This window comes from Simochromis diagramma, unplaced genomic scaffold, assembly GCF_900408965.1.
Source record: "Simochromis diagramma unplaced genomic scaffold, fSimDia1.1 OVJJ01000402.1, whole genome shotgun sequence".
Taxonomy (NCBI): Eukaryota; Metazoa; Chordata; class Actinopteri; order Cichliformes; family Cichlidae; genus Simochromis; species Simochromis diagramma.
Genome location: NW_024386972.1, coordinates 2,909,879 through 2,929,279, shown reverse-complemented (window position 1 = coordinate 2,929,279; position 19,401 = coordinate 2,909,879). Strand labels below are relative to the sequence as shown.

The 19,401-nt window shown below is 38.1% G+C and overlaps 3 protein-coding genes across 11 annotated transcripts in view; 1 reads left to right on the top strand and 2 right to left on the bottom strand.

Moving 5' to 3' along the window:
• Positions 1 to 161: 161 nt before the first annotated feature.
• Positions 162 to 10,814, bottom strand: coasy (CoA synthase). The gene is made up of 10 exons (XM_040039010.1): positions 10,581 to 10,814; positions 6,420 to 7,167; positions 6,119 to 6,333; positions 5,171 to 5,302; positions 4,146 to 4,335; positions 3,533 to 3,597; positions 3,320 to 3,404; positions 1,666 to 1,763; positions 1,268 to 1,414; positions 162 to 1,168 (listed from the first exon to the last, which is right to left on the bottom strand). The coding sequence occupies exons 2-10, from the start codon at positions 7,099 to 7,101 to the stop codon at positions 1,109 to 1,111; spliced, it is 1,674 nt and encodes a 557-aa protein (XP_039894944.1). The 5' UTR covers positions 7,102 to 7,167; positions 10,581 to 10,814; the 3' UTR covers positions 162 to 1,108.
• Positions 10,815 to 12,045: 1,231 nt separating this feature from the next.
• Positions 12,046 to 19,155, bottom strand: zdhhc6 (zinc finger DHHC-type palmitoyltransferase 6). Of its 6 annotated transcripts, none has more exons than XM_040039436.1 (11): positions 19,042 to 19,155; positions 16,313 to 16,852; positions 16,111 to 16,202; positions 15,495 to 15,654; positions 15,225 to 15,383; positions 14,627 to 14,680; positions 14,218 to 14,385; positions 13,995 to 14,036; positions 13,406 to 13,554; positions 12,903 to 12,949; positions 12,046 to 12,795 (listed from the first exon to the last, which is right to left on the bottom strand). In XM_040039436.1, the coding sequence occupies exons 2-11, from the start codon at positions 16,577 to 16,579 to the stop codon at positions 12,695 to 12,697; spliced, it is 1,239 nt and encodes a 412-aa protein (XP_039895370.1). In that variant the 5' UTR covers positions 16,580 to 16,852; positions 19,042 to 19,155; the 3' UTR covers positions 12,046 to 12,694. The 6 variants fall into 6 exon arrangements, with proteins under 6 accessions (XP_039895370.1, XP_039895369.1, XP_039895372.1 ...); XM_040039435.1 differs by lacking the exon at positions 19,042 to 19,155 and adding an exon at positions 18,888 to 18,999; XM_040039438.1 differs by lacking the exon at positions 19,042 to 19,155 and adding an exon at positions 18,787 to 18,967 and having other exon boundaries at positions 13,406 to 13,551.
• vti1a (vesicle transport through interaction with t-SNAREs 1A) overlaps positions 19,126 to 19,401 on the top strand; it is a 116,099-nt gene continuing 115,823 nt past the window's right edge. For all 4 annotated transcript variants that reach the window (XM_040039440.1, XM_040039439.1, XM_040039442.1 and 1 more), the window contains exon 1: positions 19,126 to 19,246. In XM_040039440.1, the coding sequence (XP_039895374.1) occupies positions 19,153 to 19,246 (94 nt within the window). In that variant the 5' untranslated portion in view covers positions 19,126 to 19,152. The remainder of the gene's footprint in view (positions 19,247 to 19,401) is intronic.

Genomic DNA, 19,401 nt, shown 5'->3' with positions numbered 1-19,401 from the left:
GAGCTTTAAAACCTACACCTTGAAAATTGAGAGATTTGTTATGGGTTGATAACATTTCATTTAATGTTTTATGCAAATTTATATAGCAGTCAAAAAAAGTAAAGACATTTAAAACTAAATTAAAATATACATTTTCTGACATCACAGAACAAGCCATGTAATACGTAGTGTTGCTAAAACAGCAAAGTATTTATTTGTTATTTAAATGCACATTTACAGCCATTAGTTATTATTAAAATGTCAACTTTGCTGCTTCCTGGAGGCTTAAGGGTGAAAAAATGGCTGAAACAAGCTTCTTTAACCTTGCTTCCCCAACTGAGACCAAATGTGTAGTCCTATGCATTTCAGATGTCCTCCTTCACCAGTCTGCACAGCAATCCTTCAGGTTTATATCATCAGAAATGTTTATAGTGCCCATTGTATTTATTTCACTAAATATAATTGCTCTTCAGATTGACAAAAATTCCTAAATATACAAAACCTCAAAGATGAATAATTTAATAACATGGACAGAGAAAACAGTTACAGTTACATAGTATCATTAACTCATTTCCCCTTATGTTTCTTTGTTCTTTAAAGAAAAAAAAGGAAACAAAATAAAAATAATTAATAGAAAGTGGACAAATCCTGCAAAGTGTCAGCTGAAGTGCCCCAAATTTTTTGAATTTGCTGAGAAAGACTAATGCAAGATTGCAGTCAGTATATCGGTAAACCATGCCGGTCAATTAAAACAAATAAAATAAAATTTGGGATGAAAAGAGGCCATCAGTTAAGATCACACCTAACACAAGTGTTTGATAATAATCCCAAACAAGAATTTTAGACTAAAAATTCCAGAAGCCGTCTGTTAGGGATGTTTGTGGAGTCTTTACATCTTTAAAGTAAGCATCACTGAAATAAAACTAGAGTTTAAAAACCTGTGGATACTCAATCAGGCACTGAGTCTTGGTCAAAGAAGTGAGGGAGCTTCTTGGGTTTTCCCTGTGACCACCCACACTCCTTTCTAAGGCAGCGTATTCCTTACGAGGACCATTTGTCCACATGTCTCTGGCCTGGCACATGCTTACAAAGTCACAGCTGATGTGACATAGAGACCTCGAATATGATTCTAATGTCCTTCATGCTTCTGCTGAATTCTCTTCTGAAGAAGATTCCAAGCTTTCAGCACCTTTTAAATGAGAAGAGGAGTAAAAATTAATGCAAAAATCTGTTTTTCTCATAAAGCAGTCACGTGGACTTCATCCTGAAAGGATAAGGTGTGTTTAACCTGCTTCCGAGTGACCTCTGGCTCCCACAGTGTGCTGAGTACCACATTAGCATGCTCTACTTGTTTGCTGTTGGACCACTGGCTCTGCAGCCTGCGAAGGGCATCTTCTGTGGTGACCCCATCACGCTCTGTTATCCTCAACACCGCCTGAGAAAAGACGGGAATTAAGAGAAGGGGGGAGACGTGTTAGGTGGAGTTTTCAAATTATACTTTGGCACCCCCCAGTGGATATATTAAAGAAAACAGTATATCAGTTTTGTTTTTAAAAAACAGGCCTTACACAATAAAAATATTTACCTTCAATTAAAAATTTGGCTTTAGGATTTGTAGGAGTTATAGAAACAAAACACAGATGTGACGAACTGCAAAGAAAACTTTGCAGAGGACAATTTCATTACCTCCTCCTCTGGGATGATGGTGACCCAGACCTCGTGGACCAGGTTTTGCCATTTGGCCTCCAGAAGAACTGCTGCATCCACCACACACACCTGCTTATCTGCAAAGAGCAAAGAATCACATTAACTTTAGAAACTACAACACAACAGGAAGGAGAAATATACTTCCCCGCTTTAAATGTTCACTACACTCAGCTATTTCAGCCATTTACCGAGTTTCAAAAATAAGTTTTTACTCACAAGTTCACTTGTTTAAGAATTTACGAAGCTTAAATATTTGAACAAGTACACAATCTTTCCACTAATCCTTACAGTGCAGATGTAACTTGTCAGGATTTACTGATTACTAAAAAGTCCAATTGTCACTCAGTTGAATTAATCACAACCCCTGTTAAAAATTAACAGACGTCAGTTTATACAGCTCTGTTAACACATGATAGGGAATCTGCCACTGACAAGTTGGATGCATGGAGGGCTGACATCCAAGAGGAGATACAGGAGGTGGACTGGGAAACTGCATGCTTAAAAGCCCAAAGACAATCAATTAATACAAGGATGAAACTCCTCCAATATAAGTGGTTGATGAGAACTTACATAACCCCAGTCAAACTGAATCGCTGGTCGCCTGTCATCCCAGATAGCTGCAGTAAATGTTTAGATGAGAAGGGCACTCTGCTCCACTGTGTATGGAGCTGTCCAAAACTACAACAGTACTGGAAATTAATCACGCAAACTTTATCTAAGATTGTTGGAGTAAATATACCTGTTGAAGCAAAAATGTGTGTGTTGGGTATATATCCAAAGAACTGTGACTTTAGCACCAGACAGCTAAAATGAATTGACTTTGGCCTCCTGCAAGCTAGGCGCTTAATATCTTTGTATTGGAAGAAAGTGGATGTACCCTCAAGTCATATGTGGGTGAAGGAGATGGCATCATGTATTGTATTCGAACGACTTACTTATATTGTCAGAGGAAAGGGAGTAGATTTTGAAGAAATATGGTTAGCTTTAACTGAGTTTCTGAGACATTATGAAGGGAATTAATTTAGAAAGTGATACTTGGTGCTGAGTTTTGGTTTTTTTGTGTGTGTGTGTGGTGTGTGTGTGTGTGTGTGTGTGTGTGTGTGTGTGTGTGTGTGTGTGTGTGTGTGTGTGTGTGTGTGGTTTTTTTTTTTGTTTTGGTTTTTTTTTGTTGTTGTTTTCTTTGTTATCTGTTTCTTTGTTTTTGTTGTTTTTATTTTTCGTTCGCGTCTTGCTTTGTTTTACCCCTGCTGTGCATTGGTTTTGTTTTATTTTATTATTTATTTATTTTTATTAAATAATTATTATTATTGTTGTTGTTTCTTTTAATTTATATTTGTTTATTTTGGGGACTATGTTCTTTAATATAAATCTCATGTTAACTGTACTATTATTCTTTGCTTGTTCTGTAATATAAAACTCAATAAACATAATGTTTAAAAAAAAAAAAAAATTAACAGACGAAAAAACAGCATCATATTTGCAAGGCCAATTAAATGATTATTGACATATTCTGTATGTATCTGATGAACTACCAAAAAAAGTAAAATGCCCCCTAAATGCATTTATATTTAAGAAATGAATGCACAGCAACAATGTTTAATTGCTAGTTATTACATTTAATTTCATACTATACCTTCGTCTCTGGCTTGGTTGATTCTCTTTTGCACTAGAAGTGCAATTTCAGGCCACACAATGTCTGTTAGGGCTTTTAATCGCACCTGTTGGGGAAAAACAAACAAACAAAAAAACCCATCTCTGGTAAGTTTCTGAGAGAAACCTGACATGTTACCTGCAATTCTGCAAAGTGCTGAAATATTATCTAATAAATAAATATTATCCATACTACCTGATTTCCAAAGACTTTTCTTCCTAAAGCACGCCTGTTGATGGTTTTATCTTCACTTAGAATATCTAAAAGTGGAAAAGACACTCATTATTGCACAGTTTTACACAACATACAGTTTAACACTGACAGGAAAACATCTTGTTGAATGTCAGTATACTAAATTCTTGTGTTGTGCAGAGTCCATATTGACATGACAGCACTCTGGTCATTCTCCTCTGAATGCAAAACAAGTTAACATGACAAAATAAGTAACTTGCTGCCAGTTGTGTGACTCACTACATACCAGTGTTAACAAAAAACTGAACAGGATTCAAAACGCTCATCAATCAAAAAGTGATCGTGACAGAGAGCTCATCAGTGGTCAACGCAAGCCAAAAATAAATAAATAAATAAAAATCAGGAGTCAGCTTTCATCAAAATCAAATCAGTGACATCATGACCTTTGCCGACTACAGTGTGTGCATTATAGCAATCAGTAAAATGAAAGCAAAAACACAAAGTCTTATTGTCTTTTTTCCCCCCCCCAATCAAGAACAGATCAACTGTGTGAAGTATCACAAACACTACAGTCTGACCCTTCCACTACGACACCCTCAAGTGAAGGTGTCCCTACCTGAACCAAATTCTTCGAGCACTCTGTGGTAGGCTGCTGCATCAGGTTGGTACACCTCATGGCCTAGTTTGTCGCAGTCAATCCAAACTGCACCAAAGGCCTCCAGCTGCTTAGCGATAGCGCTCTTTCCACTGCCGCTGCCCCCTGTCAGACCAATCACATATGGAAGAGGAGGAAGGTGGGAGTTGTCCTGGGATAGAGGAGACAGGAAATGAAGGGTTTAGAATGTGCAAATAAAATGAGAAAAATCAGCTCATAAAACAAGTTATACTCACCACTGAAAAAAATAATCCATAATACCAGAGATGAATAAGACAAACCAAATGCACTCATTTGTGAGCTTGATGATACAATTTCCTGAACATAATATGTTTCACTGCTCATTTCTAACTGTCAATAAATGTGTGAACATGTCACCTTCAGTATAAAACATTAATGATACCCACAAAATATTTTGTGTAATATCCACAGATTTTCCCACCCATATCACGCAATTCCTGCTACAACAGTTAAAAGGTCGACCCCGTCACACCCTTCACCAGCCAGTTGGGTTTATTTCTGCTTCTTTGAGTGATTAAAAAGACACTTCAGAGCACATTCTCACAACTTTCAGTCACAACTAGTCGTGACTGAAAGCTGAACCTCTTTCAAAAGGAACTTCATGTAATAGGAATGAGCTCAACCAACACTGGTGGGCGTTGTCCAGTTATAACGCCTTTTGTTCACCAAATCAATAAAAGATTACGAGATGTTCTTTTATAGGCTTGCACTTCTGTGCACTGCAAAAAACCAAACAAAAACAAAACCTGAATCAAAGGTAGCATGCCTGTGATGCACCTTTGATAGGAGCAGGGCCCCATTAATGCCCTAGTTTGGAAAAAAATAAAATAAATATGGTGATAAGAGACAGTTTTATTATAACTGCAGCTAACTGGTCCTTCAATTATACTGAAGATTTTTCAGTGTGTTTGGACTCGCTGTTTTTGCACCTAAATTCTAAAAATACACACTCCTAACAAACCTACTTTGGGTGGTGTAAGCAGCGTCCCCAGGAGACGAGCACGCAGACTGGAGGAGCTGATCTTCTCCTCCTCTATCTCTGTGTGGTGGGCATCCTTGAGCAACTGGATCTCATGAAGGACAAGAGCTGGAAGACCCTGATTTAGAAAGTGGAAAGAACAAAATATGAAATATCACATCCTGCAGTAGAAATGAGACAAAATCAGAAAATGGAAGCAAGTAAAAATCCTGTAGCCCTTAATATGTACTGTCCTACTTTGAGGTGAATTTACAAGAGTTGAGTAGTAAGCCTGTTAAGTGCGTTACATGACAAAGCCTCTATAATACAGTATAATACTCTATTGACGGCACTCATTGGACTGACCCATACTCTGAATAATGAAAGTTCAAAGAACTCAGTGAAGATCTATGAAGGAGATTTGTGGATGCAAGCTTGGAAGGTCTCTTGTTGCCCTTTCATCACATCAAAACTGGTCTTGGAATAGATAAAGCAGGCTAACATTAACCCTCTGAAATGTCATTGCCAAAGCCCAGACTTTAACCCTATTGTAAATTATTTTTTGACTACACTTAGAAGCAGAGCCTGTGTCAGGAAACCAACCGATTTAAATGAACTGTATCGAATCTGCCAAGAGAACCGGTCAAATATCCAGCCTGAAGCTTGCTGATTGCTACCAAAAACATCTGGCTGAGATGGAACTTTTGACCAGAACTATTAAATTATATCATATCATATTATTAAATATGTCTGAATAATTTAGCAGTATCAAAAGGGCCTTTGTGGGCATTTTTTTTTTTTTTTTTTTTTAAATAGAAGGAATGGAGAGCTATCTGCTATTCGGAAAGTAGAAGAAAAAAAAAAACAAATGCTACACACGCACACACACCTGTTTACAAAAAGAATCTTCACATTTCAACACAAAACAGTATTTCCTGTCAATTTCCTGACTTACATTCTCAGTGCGTTTCTTGTTCACAGCCTCCCCACCCTTTCTAGTCTCCTCGCTGACCACAATGCACTCCAGCAGGGGGTCAACTACAGACACTCCAAAGGGGTCATCAAGAGGCACAACCTCCACCTGCAGTGAGGGCTTGACGTCTTGGAGGAACTCCTGCAGTCTCTGGACCCGAACAGAGTAAGGCTCGATCAGCTCCTTTAGCACTTTTTCTGAAACCAGGAGGAAAACAATGTCAGGTGGATTTTAACATATGACTGAAATATGAGATGTCAGTCTCAGAAACACAACTACTCACTTTTAAGCATTGCATGGTCACACAAGCCAATCAGGAACCTTCTATTGGCCAGCAGGCAAGAGATACTAAGTAGAGTCTTGTGGGCCCCATGGAGTCGATCAAATGTCCCTCCTACCACCACGTCATTGTAAGTCTGCAGCGGCTCTGCCTTTTCTTGCTGTGCTTCTGGCACATCCTCCTCCTGCAATTTCATTAGCTCTGAGTGAAGCAGCACTGAAGGCAGCCCAGGTCTGCAGGCATAGCAGTGGCCGGTGTAACTCTGCAAGCACTGAGTGACCTGATGGGTCTGACCGGGGTCCTGGGGAGCAAAGTCTGTTAGCACCACCTCCGGTGAGTTAGACAGAGCCTGTGGTGTGGGAAAGGGGCCGTTTGGGGTCGTGGCTCCGCTGCATGCGACTGACTGAGTGCGAACATTAGTCAGCAAAACGCAAACATCCAAGTGCCCGCACACATCAGCTGCATTACTGTACAGGCGGGTAATGAGATTAGACAGGTCCACTGCCGGTGGAATGAAAACTGGCCGAGGCTGGCTCCCACTTCCCAGATTCAACCCAGGATGGAGGTGGACATAAAGCGTACGCTCGACTCGCTGAGCAGCTGAGCTGAGCACCGGAGCAATGCGTAACGGAAGGGTGTGGAGAGGAGACGTCAGGACAAGGATGCCTGTGCTGAACATGGACATGTTACCTGCGGATGTCACAGAGATTCACAGTGCTACGGAAGTCACTGGATTGGGGTTGGCTAAACACTGAAAGGGATGGAAAGAGAAAGACAGTTTAAAAAAAAAAAAAAAAAAAAAAAAAATCTGTCTGAGACTGTAAAGTAAAAATTCCATGTTATAATTAAATTACAGCAAAAATAATAATAATAAAAAAATAAAAAATTCAAGCTATAGTACACTTACACCAATATATGATTAATCCTTGTTTCCTCATCAGTTGATACACTTATGGTATCAATTTAAAAATCCTACTTTGTGAAGAAAGTTGGGTGTCTAAGTCGTCCACTCACCAAGCAAGGTGACAACAAAAGCCTTTTAAGGCTGTGAGGTAACCATAATCGTCACTCTCTTCCAAATTGATGTTTTAAATATTGGTACTAGTGTAAGAGACAGGGCGCATTTAAAATCATAAAATAACTTATGGTTTTGTTCTCCGAAAAGTTGGGCATAACACTGACCACGACCTACATCAAAACATGAAATAAATAGAATACCTCAATTAAAATAAATATGCAAAGTCCAAATAGCTCAGTTAGGGAGTTAGCTTATACAAAAGCAGCAGCACAGTTAACCTTTTATCCATTGAAAGCTTAACTGGACAGCACAGTTTCTGTCATATTTCAGGCTGCTTATGGAACAAAAATGACTGGGTTTGCATCAGAAGTTGGCAAGGGTAGTTTCTGCCTATGCAGCTACCCTTAGAAAAACTTGGAAACCATTCTAATAGAAATCAAACCACGTTTTTATTGATATATACTGAGAAGCCAAAACTCGTCATTAAGGGTTCAGAGGAGGTTGTCAAATGCCATCTTTATTGGGGAAAGATTTCAATTGAAAACAGGAGAAAAAAGTAAAAATAAAGTAAAAAAAAACTCAAAGAATGCAAGTTTAAATGTAACAACAGATTCAATAAACCGATCCACAAGGCCTGTAACACTGTGGGTGTGGAGCTTGATTCTTTGACAGAGGTCTCAGAAAGGAAGCTACTGTCCAAGTTATGATCAGTACTGGACAATCCTTCACACCCTCTCCATCTAATGCTGTCACCACAGAAGCATGTTTTGCAAAAGACACCACAGAACATATCTACCTGTGACCATCAAACTTTACAACTCCCCCTTATGACACCTGGATAGTTTTTACTTGTACTATCTTGTTTAAAGTGTACATTTTGCTTTTAATAGTTCATAAATTTTATGAAAGTCAGCATTTACAACAAAAGAATACAATCCTCTGATAATTAAGTAAAAATGTACCAGGCAAGGCTTCCTTTATATGGCCTTGTGTCAGATGTTAGAGAAAGACTGGTGCTGAGGGTGGTCCTCTTAGCAGTCCTTTACATATTTAGACAATGTTGACACTATTTGTGTCCCATTTGTTGTTGCTGTAAGCATGTTGGATGGCTTGGAATTACTGATACATGCTATGGCTAAAAATTGAGGAGCAGTCAGACAGCGTTTCAACTGCAGATAACATTATCAACACCCGTGCTATGTCCTCGGTTGTGTTTACCTGATGCAATGAGTTGCAATAATGGAATGATTTACAAGCTTTGACAAGAGTTACTTAAAAACCCTCACTTCAGTTGAGACTGCTTCTCAGCAGTTACTCTGTAACAGTTTAAAACTGAGACATTGTGTCTGTGCAACAAATCCCATTTGGGTCAACAGCCAAAGCTGCTGGTGATCATTGCACCCACAAGCGACATGACTAGACAGACAATGAACCAACTCCAGAAAGTGACCGATCACACAAGGCACTAATACACAGTTTCTAACACTCGTTTCTGGTTATAATCCTTCCACACAGGTACATTACACTTCCTACGCCGACTGCTGACTTTAAGATCTTCATCAGTTGGATCTGAAATCTTGTTGTCTGCTTTTTTCCTGTGGCCTCAAACCTTCCTATTGCCTCAGTGATTGGGGTTTGCAGTTGGGGGGAACCTTTGAGTTGAATACGCATATGTGGTGTGGCAAGCTTCTTTAAGAGCTCAGTGAGAAAGACTGATGATTGATAATTCCGTTCTTGAATTCAGGGTGCTGAGCTGTGAAAAAGGTGTAGCCATTCAGGATGGTAATGTCAAGTTGTACCACACTTGCAGGTGTAGGTGCCAACCATCTGGTCCATGGTATCTATACTTCCTTTGGCTTGTTGTTGAATGTGATCAAGTATATGTTTCCCCCTCCCCTTTCTGGTATTTTAATCCAACACTTTGTTACAATACATTGTGCTGAGGAGTACAACAGTCGCCCTTTTCTTTCTGACATAGCCAACTATGGTAAGGCTGCCATTGAATCCAACCTCTGTGTTGTAAACTTCCCAGGATGAGGAAGGATGGAAAGATGTCTGCCTTGTCCCATTGTAGTTCCCACAATTGTGTCTCCAGTAGACACTGTGCAAGAGGCACACTGGAGAAAAAGTCATCTGTAGTGAAGTTGTGTCTTGTGTTTCTGAGTCTACTCCACAACCCGTGGACAACGTTTTCCCTCAGCTTTTTCTGCACTTCTTTCACCAAGTAAATTATTCCAAATATTATATTGCAGATGTCGGCATCACAAATGCAAAAGATTTTCAGGCCATACTTGACGGGCTTGTTTGGCATCTACTATGGAAATTTTGTCTCCCCCTGAATGCCACAAGTTGACCATCTAGGGTGGCACAATCACTGGTGATGAACACTGTCTGAATGATGAATGAATACCATCTGTTAATTCTTGCTGTGAAAAATAATCTCCCTAAGTGGTGATACTCTAGCGGCCCACAAAAATATATATTCCTGACATTAACAGTTGATAAGAATCAAAAGATTCTATTAAAATTCCACTGGAAATGAATGCAGATCATTTTTAATCACTTATGGAAATTTGGTGTAGTAATACAACAATGACAATTTTGTAAAAATGTTTAAAAGGCCATTTAAAAATGTAAATGGCATGACATTAAAAACATGTTTTTGAGGAATAGCTGGAACATGGAATACAAACAACTTGTCATTAATTAGATATTGCAAGAAAACATCCTGACCGGGTCATTTGTGACCCACTAATGCATCTAAGGCTTAAAGTTGTTCTATGTTAAGCCAATGTGACTGCAGCGAGCTGGCCACAGCAACTGTCTGAGCTTGTTTTCTATCTGTATATAGCTGGACTTGTGACTAACAGAAGTTAATCACAAGTCCAATCTGTGTTCGAAGCTAGCTAGCTAGATGCAACACTAAAGCAGCACTGGCTGCAAAAAGTGGCAGAAAAGCAGGATAAATATAAAATACCTACGCTTTCACCATATTAGTAATGGCAACCATACTCCGCACGATCCTAAGATATCGCAATAGCAACTATGTTTTTCCAGACGTTTGGTACGGCCTGTACATGCAGCCAGAGCCAAAAAAAAAACGTTCCCAACTGACAGTCTGGCTGACTGTCTTAACAGCAGCTTACCTGTAGGTAGCAGATCTAAAGCGCTGTGAAGAGCGTCAGAGTCGAGCCGTACTGATGTGGAGCTGCACGCATATTTACTGGAGAGCTCGTTTATCTGTCACTTTTAAACGAAAAGCTGCCTATTCCCGTTCAGCCCTGTGCAAACTGCTAAGAACCCACTAGTGGAAGTCACTCGCACGTGAACGAGGTTTTGTAATCACGTGATAGTTCCTGGCCACTTGATTGGATGAAGAGCTACAGAGCCGTTGAAAAGAAGCCGCGGTCAAGTGACCAAGGCAACGATTTTTTTCAGCCGTGAACTCTAAAAAAATGAAAGGTATTTCACTGCTTTAGGTATTTATTTATTTTAAATTTATTATAAAACATTTTTTATTTTTATTTTAAATTGTAATATTTATTTATTTAAATAATCAGTAAAACTTTTTTTAAAATAAAAAAATGCTTTTTTAAATGTTTTAATATTTTCAATTGATTTCCTCGTTTTAGTTTTTTTATTGGTTGGTTTTGTTTTTGTTCTGTTTTTGTTATCTCAAGTGTCACTTTTGGTCTTTTTAAATTATTATTATAAAACCCTAAAATCAGGGTCAATATATAAGAATCTTAAAGTAAGTATAATAATACAAAGGAACAGTTTGTGAAGGCGTCCTGTCTCACATGCTCAAATACAAAGGGAGGATTTGAATGCCAAATGTGACCAAAGTGAAAAAGACTTTATTTTATCTTAGTCTTGTAACTAGATTATATTATTGTTTGGGTTTCATTTGTCCCCCAGAAATTTAGTTTGAATTTGTCTTTTGTTTAAACCTAAATTTACTTTTTAGTTTAGCTTTAGTTTGCTATAAACAGTAGTAACATATTCTGTGGATGTAATATATTGTATTAAACAGTGTGGAAAGTAACTTAATCTCAGAGGGAAATAATGTCAAGCTTCTTACCCACACTGATATAGGAATTTAACTGTTCAACAGTCCTGGGTCTTCTTTGTCATATTTTTAGTTTCATGATATTCCAGATGTTTCTACTGGTCAAAGGTTTGGACTGCAGACAGGCCAGCAGCATGCCCTCTTCTAGTAAATACTACCAACTTTAATGTAATATTTATATGAAATGCTAAACAAAGAACATAGAAGTTAGATAAAGCACAACAGATACAGAAACAAGAATACAAATAATTAGACTGAAATTTGCCTGTTAATGAAGTGTGCCAATGCACCCATGTTCCACCTCTTATAGACCAATTTGTCATTCTTTAGTTTAACTTATGGCAAAACCAGTATTTTAAATTATTTTCATTGCTTAGTTTCCTTTGGTCACCTTAAAGAAAAAATGAGGCAGAAGCTGTCAATAAATTTAATATTATAATGAAAAATTAAACATTCAACTTATTCAATTATAAACTGCAGAACTAACTTTGATGTAAATTGTTTCTGTATTTGAAGGTACTATTAAAGGAATTATACAAATGTTTGACTGAAGTGGCGGGTTTAATTATCTACAATTTATCAAATGTAAACGAAGCACTTTTTACAAGCCCAAGATGTCTTAAAAAAATTAACAAACAAGAGAATCTATTACAAAGAATGAGACAAAACACTCTTGGGGGAGATCTTTCTTCATTTTTCAAATTATATTTTGAGGCCAACAATTTACTTTCACAAAAATAATTAATAAAAAGAAAAAAAGAAAATGAAATGTCTCTATAAGGTAGAAAGAGTTCCATGCCCTCAAGTTTGGTGGGCAGAGGCTTTGCATAAGTAGCAAAAAAGAAATACCAACACAAATGAAAAATAACAGGTTCAAGTAAAAAGTTTAGTCATAACAAAGTTACACCATAGTCTGGTGTACTCTTGGACATTAAGACGGTTGTTGAGTTTAATTTTTGGTCAGAGGAATCAAACTGAGCCTATGGGACCAGTTCCTCTAATGACTTCTCCACAAATAAAAAGTGCTCAGTAAGACTCAAAAAACTACTTAGAAATATAAGTTGGCACTGAAATGTGCAAGAAATGGAAAATTCGAAATTCTTGATGGTAAACCTGCAGGATCGGGCATGACATCTTCAGTGGATGCTTATAAACATTGAGAGTTTAACACATCAAGCCCGTTGACATGTATTAATTGACTTTTTTATCACTGGTGGTATCACTTGCTGCTGTGTCATAATGGCACTTCTCCACACATCGTCTTGGAAACCATCCTCTTACACGGTCTCCAGCTTAATGCCAAACAAAAAAAATAGAAAGTTACACATTTGTTACAGTGACTTTACACGACACTTTGTTACAGTGGTTTTGAAAATTCAACGGGACAATAATTCCTTACCTCTCAGTTGCTCCTCACTTAAAACTTTATCTCCATACATCCACCATCTAAAGGAAAAAATTACAGTTTAAAAAAAATGACTCATCAAATACCTATAAAGCTTATTAGCCTGTGGGGCCAGGTTCACCCCTTAAAGGCTGCACTAAGGTATGTGGTGTACCATGAATCAGCAGCTGGAGGTGAGGCATTTACAGGTCAAACACTATTGTTGTTTGACTTCTGTGTTAATCCCAGTTTTTCCATAATGCACTCAGAAAACCAAGGTGGCAAGTAGAATGAAATTAGCAACTGGCTATCTGGCTGACTGCTAGGATCTGCTTGGGACGAGTGACCGTAAATGATGTGGCCTACTTATGACCAAGCTGTGGAATCTGTCACTCAGACCCAAGTGGACCCCTAGACTCATGAAGTGGAAACTATGACATGCTAATTAGACTGCTGGTTGACCACACTCAAAATCAAACACCAAACAGGAAACAGTAGTTCTGTGCAGACAAACTTACTTGGTACCACGAGTAGCCAGAATGGTATCCCCCTTGCAGAGAGGGATCCTGGGTTCCTCGGTGCAGGGGGTTCTAAAAAAAGTTTGTAAACCCTTGCTGAGAGGGCAGCAAGCTCCATTATAATCCTCTACTGCCCGGTACTGGACCTGCTGGTCAAGGCAAATATGATACATGGTTATTCTACTGCTCTGAACATCAGTTAAAAGTTACTTATGTATGTGTAGAAAGTCTTTAATCTTAGTGCTTTGACAAATCTCACAGTACTGATTATAAGATCTACACTATATGAAAGGTATCTGTTAATTTCATTCTCTATGGTGTACTGGATTGTTACAAGCTAAGATGTAGCTCATCAATTTCCTGACATGAGATGATTATAAATATGATCCTCAGTGTTTATTTAGTATCAGTCCCTAGTACTTCAGCATGAAAATACACTCTTCTTGACCGGTATGTTTTGCTTGTTGCACACACTGCATAAGCCAAATTCATGCAATGCATAAATAAACCCCTGACAACACTTAACAGTTATGTGCATTGAAAACTACGGTCTTATCACAAGTACTTATTCTTTAACTTGGTTACTTACACTTCTCACTCGTTTATCAGCTTTCTGTTTCAGTTGCTCAATCTGTGTAAGGAGAAATAACAGGTACAAATTTTATTTATAAACTGAACTTTTATAAGAAATGTCTAATTAGTCATCACTGAATCTATGGAGTTAAACAAAAACATGTTTTTTCTAATTTTAAGACAGAACAGTAACAAACAAAACACAATCAGTAATGTCTACATTACTCAACTCAACCTACAGTTAAGGTGTGTTGGTGACACTTGGGATGGACTGGCCATACAATGCCATCGCCTCTGGGTGTCCCCGACCACGTGAAGACTTGTTTAAAATTCAGCCAGCGGCTGCCGAGGTCGTACGGGAAGATAAACTCCTCCCCTGTTTGGTAGTGCTGTATTCTGTCTTTGGCCTATTAAAAGAAAGACAAGCAAACCAAGAAAACACATTTTCTAGTACTGTCAGAGGGTACTATAACATGTGTGTCTCAGTCATTTTTAAATATGAAGTACTGCAATGATATGATATGGTATTGAGTGAATATAAAAATCACATCCCAGATTACCGTTTGTGAATCAAGAGAAAAAGACACTGATATCTCAAAATGTTATCAGGAATCAAAGTCACGGGAAATCAAGCAGAGACATTCTGACCTTTTCCTCTATCCACGACTCGATTGAAGTCTTATTTCGAAGGATGACTTTCATCTGAAAAGGACACACACTCATTATCAGAGTCAGCAATCTCTCGGCCTATATTTCCTTAAATAAACTGCTTTGTTATTGGAGTATTGATTGGAGCTGGATATATACTACACATGTCCAAGCTTTAAACTTATAAAATTGGTTTCACTCTTTCTTGCTTAAGAAAATTCAGTTACCATTTATTTATTACAGCTATGCAGTTTATCTTTTTTATGCTATGCACTGTCTTTCTTTGTCCCTTTATGTTATGTTAACCATTTTTGTCACATTATTTGCAAATAAATAGGTAGGAGTATGGATCCATGCATTTGCAGAATTCTAACACAGTTTTATTTCTGATATGCCTACATACGCCACAATATGCTCTCTGGTCAGATCTTCACCAGATGGTTTCCACACTGCTCTTGTCTTGAAGTGAAAACATGGCTTGCAAGATGTAATGTGGCTTTGTAGGATTATGAGTAAAATAATCAGACAAATGTCTCTCTCTTTTTTTTTTTTTTTAACCAAAAGCTTGTTAAGTTTGCAAAACTTAGGAAAAACTCACCTGTATAACGAAAAGCATACCAACGGCAATAGTGGTGCCAAGTGCCAAACCTAAGGCAAAGAGTGTAGCAGCGAAGGCAGGCACACTGAAGGGCATGAGGGGCTGAAATTGACGCACAGCACTCATGTCAATCCTTACAGTACTCCAGCCGAATGATATCTGCAGTGAAGAAAGAGGAAACAGCTTTTATTAGCCTGGTGGGGGTTCGGCCTAGAACTGTGATAACAGGACATCAAAAGCATGGTGGGGCCAGCGCAGGTGACAGCTCACCCTCTCATACAGCTGTGTGTACATAGTCATAATGAAGATAACGGCAGCGTGTGAGCAACCCAGTGGAGCCAGGAGCAGGAAGCTGGTGAAGTAGGCGTGATTCAAGTGGCCACAGCAGTTGTTGATCCAGGGGCAGTGGTGGTCCATTTTCATCACGCACCTGAAGGAATGGAGATGAGGAGGAGTAACAGGACATAAGAGTAATAATCTGCGGTCAAAGCTCATTTTTCAATCATCATACAACTGCAAAAACAGACATTTCACATCAATAGACAATCACTAATGATGTGCTCTAAGGTATGGAGCACTCTAATGGAGTGATACTTGCATGAGAGGAAATAACATGCACTTAAGGGATGTTTTCTTCTGCAATAGTAGTTTGGTGTCCTGCCAATAGCTCAGTAATTTTGCAGCTGTAATGCCCCGTTCCTGAACCAATTTCTTTGGTCACAAGTCAGTGTTTTTCCATCACAAAGAATTTTTTTGCCACTCCCCAAAACCTTTTTAGTCAGCAACCAAAGGAGAAGCTCTCCTCTCATTCACTGCCACACTATTTTGTACAGGTGAACCGTTTTGACTGTGTTTAATAAATAAATTTAATAATAAATGTAAATACCTGTTACACTTTCGACAGTGGTGGGACCTGGGAGCCTTGTAGCCTTGACACCCTCTGCAGTACTGTAGGTACTGGGTATCCTGCTGATTTTCCTGTTTCAGCATAGACAGGTGTCAGATAATATATGGATTTATAACATTTAAATAAGTTCATGCTTGCTAATGTTTGTGTGCTAAAAAAAATTATATGAACTTATCCTTACTGGTTTCCAGCCAAGAGGAATGTATCCAGGTCCAACAAACATAGCATTGAAGTAGTTGTAAAGTATGAGGACAGTCCAGTTGATGAGCATGATGAAGTTAATGCTCCCTCCTGTAGTGTCTAGCGGCCAGTACCAGATAATGGAGTCTAGAATTGCCATTGTGGAGCATATAGCAATGACAGACAAGGCTATGATTGGACCCCAGTGGCACAATCTCCGAACCTCATGGAGGTTCTTAAAGGTCACAAAGGTTGACAGGAAGTTCATTTTTTCAGAGCTAGTTTAATTCTAGTATTTTGGCTGCTGGACTCCAGAAATTTCAAATGTCGATGTGTTAGTGTTTTGCTGTGCTATCTCCCAAAGTCACGGGTAGAGGTGATACACATATTTTTTCTCGTCCTCTGAGTATCCAGGAACAGGCCCAGTCTTGAGCTACTGACGCGTTCTGTGTCCCACGATTTCTTGTCCTGGCAGAGAGCAGCATCCTCTCTTGTCAATCCCTGAAGCACACGGTCTTTGTGATGGACTCAAGTTTCCCATCTGAAAGAGAGGGGGAAAGCAGTTTTAAATCATAAGCAGTGAAATTAATTAGTGACAGAGCCAGGAGTCACATCAAGCTAATGTTTTTTCAGTAGTTACATGTGTCACCTGTCCCAATATTTCTGTTATGGTAACAAACAACAGCTGATAACTAGGGACCTTTTTATTTGGGATCTATACATACTCAGTTAGATGACCTTTCTGAAATAATTAAAGAATTTTCAAAAGCTTATTAAGTCTTGTTTAATTGGGATTGTTTTGCAAAAGTATTGTGAAAAAGTATTTGACTGATTTCTTAGTTTTTTTTTTTGCATCTTTATCACACGTGCATTTTCATTGTCTAATATTATATTTTGTTTTAAAAATAAAAAAATGCCATCTTTAAAACAAACTGTCTAGAAATAGTTGCCTACCTTGTTAAATCATGAAATTTTTTTTCTTTTAACTGAGTTCATTTTCACCAACCTGATTACTGCCAGACCTGTTGAATCAAGAAATCATTTCAATAGAGACTATCTGACAAAAATCTCATATTTGACAAAAACCATCTTGAAGATCCAAAAGACTTATGGGAAAATTTTTCTGGGGACTGAGAAGACATAAGTCTAATTTTTTGGAAGGTTTTGTCCTGTTACAGGTGGCATAAAACTAGCACAGCATTTCATAAAAAAACATTATAGAAACAGCTAAACATGGTAGTGGTCCTGCTGCTTCAGGACCAGAATGACTTACTGATGGAACCATGAATTTTAATATCTGAAAGAAAATCCTGAAGTAGAATGTCCAACCTTCAGTTTGAGTCCTGAAGCTCAAGCCCACCTAGGTTATGCAGCAGGACAATGACATGAGAAACACCTGCAAGTCTACCGCTGAATGGTTAAAAATAAACCAAAATAACATTTTTGGAGTTGCCAAGTCAAATTCTGGACTTTAATCCGATTGAGATGCTTTGGCATGATCTTAAACATGCTCAAAAAACCTTCAATTTGGCTGAATCAAAACAATTATGCAAAAAAAAAAGAGTGGACGGAAATTGCTCCACATCAACGTGAAAGACGGATTGACAGTTATAACAAATGCTTGACTACAGTTCTTGCTGTCAAGGTTGACACAACCACTTATTAGTTTTAGAGGGCAATTACCTTTTCATACAGGGCTACGTAGGTTTGGATACCCCCTCCCCCCCATTAAGAAATGAAATTATCCTTTAAAAACTGCATTTTGCATTTACTCGTGTTATCTTTGTCTAATGTTAAAATTTGTTTGATTATCTGAAACATGTAAATGTGACAAATGTGCAAAATACTTTTTCACAACACAATTTATGTCATAATGCTAATGAAAAAGATGTTACTCGTGCTTTAAAAAAACAGAAACAACTCCTCGGTAGTTGCAATAAAAATACTGAACAATCATGACTAACATTTTTAGCTAATTACTTAAAAGCAAGTACAGAAACGGCAATAAAACATACCACACTAATGTAGACAGTGCTGGATTTGTATTAATATTAAATTACCAAACTAAAAGCAGAACCACAGCATTTGCTTCATTGACTAATTAGCTTGTGTTACCAAGCTAGCTAATTCTCGCCAGAAAAAAAAAAGGATTAATAATTACGATTTATATGCAAGTCTTCTATCCATCACTGCACAGTAATGGACAGAAAACTATGCGTTAGACAACTCCGCTTTAAAAAAAATCAACAGACAGGTGATAAGTTTATGCCTTTAGCTCTAAAATTGTGTTTCCGTTAGCACCGTGGGTTCAGCAGTTATCGTTAGATAGCTAGCCTAGTCACCAACATAAACACTAATAACGTAGCATGCTGAACACTTACCACGAGGGGCAAACAGAAAACAAAGATAACCTAAATGACAAATGCTTTGTTTTTAATAAATAGAAACAAAAGGCTGTCACTTTAAATCACCAACCTGGTCACTTCCTTATTTTTTTCATAAAATTTTCCTGTGTACAGTGAGGAACCTTCTTCATGGTGTCTCAGAAACTAATACCCTCCACCACTTGTAGATACCTTTTAATCCAAGTAGCAGTCTATCACCGAAACGGCACAGAACTACAAGAGTTATTCATGTATTCAAATTCGGTCTGAAATTAATAGCATTTTCTGTCCATCTTTCGAACCTTTTTCAGTGTCGAAAACGTGAAAACAAAGTCAAGTTCCTTACCGAGCACATTATACTGTGACTCAAGGAAGAAGCTCCATTCGAGGCTTGTTGTTATTCTGAGCTAACTGTCAACCAGAAAGCTAGTTACCTGTTGTAAACTCGACTACCAGAATGTCTTCAGACTTTGAAGCATACGAGCAGGACTTTGGAACAATTACCGCAGAAATAACTAATAAAATTGGCCGAATTCCCAAACTAAGTGGAGGTAAGAGTTTCATTTACAAGCTGTTAAAGCTCATCTGGCTTGCTAGCTCCAGTCTCAGCTGACAAGGCAGCTAACGGTAGCGATAATGTGATTTCATCCAAATATTGGTTAAACTAGTGGTGAAACACAGCTATATAAAAAGAGTTTTTATTATA